The following is a 6,000-nucleotide window of genomic DNA, read 5'->3' as shown; positions in this document are numbered from 1 at the left end:
TAGGGAATGCAGGAGAGGGTTGTGACGTAGTGGCGGCGTGAAAACTGAGCACTGCTACTCTAGAGTTTATTAGCTGAATAATGTTCCTTGAAGAGATATCCCTCACACAGGAGTATATTCCTCATAGTGACTATATCCAGAGTAAGCAGGCGCTGTTCCACGGAGGGTACGCGGCACTGGCTTTTCAAGATAATTTGTTTGTAATTGCATTTGTTATTTTCTGAAGCATTTACAAACAAAATGTTCCTGAAATAGCACTAAATTTAAAGACTCAGGATACAGAGCATATTTTACTCTTTCATACTTTTTAGGCCTCTGCAGAAATGGTGCCTGGTGCAATATTTGTAAGGCCAGCATGGTGGCTTGTGACTTTGTGAGTATTAGGTTTTGTGAGACATCCATTCCAGGTGAGGACAGCTAATGACAAGTACCGAGGTGCTTTCATAATTTAAGATGGGAAGAGGATAGAGGAAAAAGGGAAAGACTATGAAATACAGAGATGGCTCACTCAACCTGTCAAAGCAGGCAAACGCTGTGGACACAGATGAGAGAGGCCTGAGCACCATCATTTCTGAGCCCCTTAGTGCTTGCTACCAAATAGTCTCATATACCCCCCATCAACTGGTAGAAGTGTTCAGGTGCTTAACACTACAAACGCTTGCCTTTTTCAGACGGGAGTGAGCTGCTTTCTGTGGGATGAATATAGTTTTCATCTTCATCTTCTACAGGGACCACATAATCAGCCTAAAAGAAATGCAGAAGTGAATGAGAAGAATGCTGTACATTCATAGGCTACTGTATGGGAAGAAGTGATTTAAAAATATCTTTACTGAGATATAATTTATATACCATCAAATTTCCCTATGTAAAGTGCATAATTTAGTGGGGTTTTTTCTTTTTTTTAAATTTAGTGGTTTTTAGTATAGTTGCAGAGTGTGAAACCATCACTGTAATCTAATTTTAAAACATTTTCATCACCCCAAAAAGGAATGCTATGCCCATTAGTCACTACCCATCTCCCTGCTTCCCATAACCTAGTCAACCAATAATCCACTTTCTGTCTTTAATATTTGCCCATTCTGGACATTGCATGTAAATGAAATCATACAACATGCAGTCTTTTGTGACTTCTTTCACTTAGCATAATATTTTCAAGGTTCAACCATATATAGGATATATCATTGCTTCATTCCATTTTATGGCCAAATAACATTCCATTGTATGAATATACCATGGTTTGTTTATTCATTCATCAGTTGATGGACATTTGAGTTGTTTTCACTTTTTGACTATTATGAATAATGTTGCTATGAACATCCATGTACAAGTTTTTATGTAGGTGTACATTTCTCTTGGGAATATGCTTAGAATTCCTGGGTCATGTTGTAGCTCTCTGTTTAACTGTTTGAGGAGTTGCCAAGCTCTTTCCCACTAGCAATTTCTCCACATGCTCATCAATACTTGTTGTCTGTCTGTCTTTTTTATTATAATTATCATCATGGATGTGAAGTGGTATTAACTATGGTTTTGATATGCATTTCCTTGATAGGTAATGATATTGAACATCTCAATTCCTTTGACCATTTTGAATTGGGTTGTATGTCTTTTTATTATTGTGTTGTAAGAGCTCTTTAAATGTTCTAAAAATAAGTCTCTTATCAGATATATAATTTTAAAAAATGTTCTCCCATTCTATAAGTTGTCTTTTTCCTTTCTTGGTGGTATCATTTGCAGCACAAAAGTTTTACATTTTGAAGCTCATTTAATCTATTTTTTTTTTGTTTCTTGTGCTTTTGGTGTTGTGTCTAAGAAATCATTGCCTAATCCAAGGTCAGAGAGATTTATACCTGTTTTCTTATAAAAGTTTTATAGTTTTAGCTCTTGCTTTTAGGTCTAAGGGCCATTTTTAGTTAATTTTTTAAAATAGTATGAGAGTTCCACTTTTATTCATTTGCATGTATCTGCACAGTCATTCTAGCATGTTTTTTTTTTGTGTTTTTTTTTAAACCGATCCTTTCCCTATTGAATTGTCTTGGCACCTGTGTTAATAATCAATTGATCATAAATATAGGATATCAAAAAATGTATATACACACTTTGAATACAAGCAGTGTTTATTAAAATACATTTCATTTTAAAAATTGGGCTATCAGCTGTTAAATTGTGTATACTTTTTTGGGGGCACCCTGTATAGGGAAGGAGTGATTTTTTAAAAATATATTTTATTGATTTTTTACAGAGAGGAAGGGAGAGGGATAGAGAGTTAGAAACATCGATGAGAGAGAAACATCGATCAGCTGCTTCCTGCACACTCCCTACTGGGTATATGCCCGCAACCAAGGTATGTGCCCTTGACCGGAATTGAACCCAGGACCCTTGAGTCCACAGGCCAACGCTCTATCCACTGAGCCAAACCGGTTAGGGTGGGAAGGAGTGATTTTTATATTGATATGAATCAAGTGAGGTAATCAGATCTCAAAAGTCATTTTACAACCTGCCTTGGTGGGTAGCCAAGATGAGTACTGAGAGAAAAATAAACTAAACCTTTATTGAGCACTTGTTGCCAGGTGTTCATCTGAATACTTTATATGTGTTGTGTCACTTAATCGTTATCACAACTTAATAAAGCAGATACTACTATCAGCTCTCCCTGCCCACTAGGGGTTTCCTTTAACATTCCACCCCTCTGCATCTTAGAGGAGGACTATGGAGGAGCAGAGAGAAAAGGTGGAGGGATGAAAGCTAGGTGGGGCGGGGCAGGGCAGAGAGGCAAAGGAGAATAAAGGCAGGAAATGATCTTACAGAGGAAAGAGAAGATCTCAGGAAACCAGGGGAAGAGAAAGAGGATAATAAGAGGGGAATGGAACCAGTATTGATATTGTACCATATGCCTTCAGGGATTGAAAATGCAGCCCTAGCTAGTTTTGCTCAGTGGATAAAGCATCAGCCTGCAGACTGAAAGGTCCCGGGTTCGATTCTGGTCAAGGGCACATGCCTGGGGTTGTGGGATCATTCCCCAGTAGGGGTTGTGCAGGAGGCAGCCAATCAATGATTCTCTCTCATCATTGATGAAGTGCGCCCACCCCAGGCCCATGCCCCTGACCGGAATCGACCCTGGGACCCTTCAGTCCCCAGGCCGACGCTCTATCCACTGAGCCAAACCGGTTCCGGCCATAAAAATATATTTTAAAAAAGAAAATGCTTACAATAGGTCATATATGCCATTTTTTAGAGAAAGAAAACCACACCCTTTCAGCATAACATTGGAGAGTTAGAGAGGGTGGCAGTGAAGGCTCAAAGTGGCTAGTGCTGGCCAGAAAGCAGGGATGGAAGGAGGAAGACATGCCCGGTCCAGACTGTCCTGATGTCTCCCTCCCATCCCACACCATATCCTACCTTCCACTAGGTCTGGGAAGCCATCAGATGGGATTTACTTTACCTCATCCTCAAGATCCTTGGGTTTGGGTGGCACTTGAGGTTTCTGCAGAGACATCGAGGTGGGCATAGTGGAGGCCAGCCTTGCCTTAGCTGTAGGCCAGCTGGGTTTACTGGGAAGGGTCTTGTTCAAGGGTGGAGACTGCCTCTGGCTTGATCGATTGTCTTGAAAGGAACAACAAAGCATGAAATGAAAGGGGCTCTGGGTCATTGCCTGGAAGGAAACCACTGAGCTCTAGAAAGTATAGAACCTCTAGCACCTAAGTAGTCACAAATGAATCAGGGCATTCCTTAAAAGAGTGAAGTGACATGTTACGTAAAAAGTTTCAACTGCCCATTGACTTACATTATAAAAAGTAGAAGGTCCTCATAAAAAACATCCTCCCAGGGGAGAGAGAGAGACCCATGGGCTCTAGAGAGCTGAGAGCCCAGGACCTGCCCACCACGGGGCATGATGACCTCAGCAGCATGAGGGTCTAAGAGGGGTGCTCCCTCCTGGTTTCACATGCTCCATGAACCTTAAGGGCAGAAATTCTCACTCCCACTTACACACAAGAACCACATGAGAGCTTTAAAAAATGCCAAGGCCCAGGACCCACCCCAGCCATAACTGATCCTACTCTACTTGTTTGACCTTGTAGGATCTAGCATTATAAATTTTTAAAGGTGCCCCAGGTTATTCTAAGGTGTATTCAGGATGGCAACTGCTCATCTGGGTGAACCTACAGGTTCCCCCTCCCCTCAATGATTTCTTTCAAATCATGGAGAACTCATGAGTTTCCCCGTCCAGGACTGTCCTCACACAGGTATCAGGGAAGCAGTCTAAGCTCTGAAGCCAAATGGCCCTGAGTTTGGTCCCCTGCTCTGCTGCTGACTAGCTGCCCTCCTCTGGGCTAGTTGTTATTCAATCTCTCTGGGACTCACATTCCTCATTAAAAAAAAAAATCTTTATTGTTGAGATTATTACAGATGTCCCTCTTCCCCCCCACCCCCATTGTCTCCTTCCACCCAGTTCCTGCCCCATCCCAGGCCTTCGCCACCCTATTGTCTGTGTCCACAGGTAATGCATATCTATCTGTATATAAGATATTTGTTTAATTTCTTCCCACCCCCAACCACCTACCCTCTGAGAATCGTCAGTCTGTTCCATTTCCGTGCCTCTGATTCGATTTTATTTACCAGTTTATTCTGTTCATTCGATTTCTTGTTCATTTATTTTGATTCAATTGTTGATAGGTATGTATTAGTTGCCAATTTGTTGTTCATATTTTATCTTTTTATTTTTCTTCTTCTTCCTCTTCTTAAAGAATACCCTTCAACATTTCATATAATTCTGATTTGGTGTGATTAACTCCTTTAGCTTTTTCTTATCTGTGAAGCTCTTTATCTGACCTTCAATTCTTAAGGATAGCTTTGCTGTGTAGAGTAATCATGGTTGTAGATCCTTGCTATTCATCACTTTAAATATTCCCTGCAGAAACTATGATCTCATAGTTTCTGTTGAGAAATCAGCTGACAGTCCTATGGGCATTCCCTTGTGGGTAACTAACTGCTTTTCTTTTGCTGCTTTTAAGATTCTCTTTTTGTCTTTAGCCCTTGGCATTTTAATTATGATGTGTCTTGGTGTGGGCCTCTTTGGGTTCCTCTTGTTTAGGACTCTATACTTCCTGGACTTGTAAGTCAATTTCTTTCACCAGGTAGGGGAAGTTTTCTGTCATTATTTCTGTCAAATGGGTTTTCAGTATCTTGTTCTCTCTCTTCTTCTGGCACCCCCCATAATGGAATGTTGGTACGTTTGAAGTTGTCCCAGAGGCTCCTTACACTATCTTCATATTTTTGGATTCTTTTTTCTTTTTGCTCTTCTGGGTTGGGTGTTTTTTGCTTCCTCATATTTCAAATCATTGATTTAATCCTCAGAATCCTCTACTCTACTGTTGAATCCCTGTATATTATTTTTTCAGTCAGTGTATGCTTAATTTCTGACAGGTCCTTTTCCATTTTTTTAAAGATTTCTAGAAAATTCTTGAGTAACCTTATAACTGTGGTTTTGAACTCTATATCCAGTAGTTTGCTTCTTCCATTTCTTTCATTTGTGACATGTTTTTTGTCTCTGCATTTTTGTCTGCTTCCCTGCGTTTGTTTCTATGTATTGGGTAGAGCTGCTAGGTCTCCTTGAGTTGGTAGAGTGGCCTTCTGTAGTAGGTATTCTATAGGGCCCAGTGGCTCAGCCTCCCTAGTCACCTGAGCTGGGTACTCTAGGTACACCCTTTGTGGGCTGTGAACACAGTCTTATTGTAGTTGAGACTTGATTGCTGTTGGTGTCACTGGGAGGAATTGACCTCCAGACCAATTTGCTGTGAGAACCAGCTGTGACTACAGTGGGAGAGCTGCTGTGCCAGAGACACCCCTATGGAGCAGGACTTGCTTAAGTGGGACTTTGGTGCTCACTGAGTCTGCCCCTTGAGTGTGTCGCTTATGGATGTGTAGTTGTAATCTGGTATGGCCTGACATTGACCAGTGGGTACACTGGCTCTTGGGTGTCCAGGGAGGTGTAAAGTCAGCCAC

At 41.1% G+C, this 6,000-nt stretch overlaps 1 protein-coding gene across 3 annotated transcripts in view; it reads right to left on the bottom strand.

The window, feature by feature from the left end:
* BLNK (B-cell linker) overlaps positions 1-6,000 on the bottom strand; it is a 72,283-nt gene that overhangs the window by 25,927 nt on the left and 40,356 nt on the right. For all 3 annotated transcript variants that reach the window (XM_015559384.1, XM_015559383.1, XM_015559385.1), the window contains 2 exons: positions 3,440-3,600; positions 663-744 (listed from right to left, as the gene is read on the bottom strand). In XM_015559384.1, coding sequence (XP_015414870.1) covers positions 663-744; positions 3,440-3,600 — 243 coding nt within the window. The remainder of the gene's footprint in view (positions 1-662; positions 745-3,439; positions 3,601-6,000) is intronic.

The sequence above is a fragment of the Myotis davidii genome, unplaced genomic scaffold (genome assembly GCF_000327345.1).
Source record: "Myotis davidii unplaced genomic scaffold, ASM32734v1 scaffold332, whole genome shotgun sequence".
NCBI lineage: Eukaryota > Metazoa > Chordata > Mammalia > Chiroptera > Vespertilionidae > Myotis > Myotis davidii.
The sequence above is the reverse complement of the archived record's forward strand: the minus strand, read 5'-3'. Positions and strand labels throughout refer to the sequence as shown.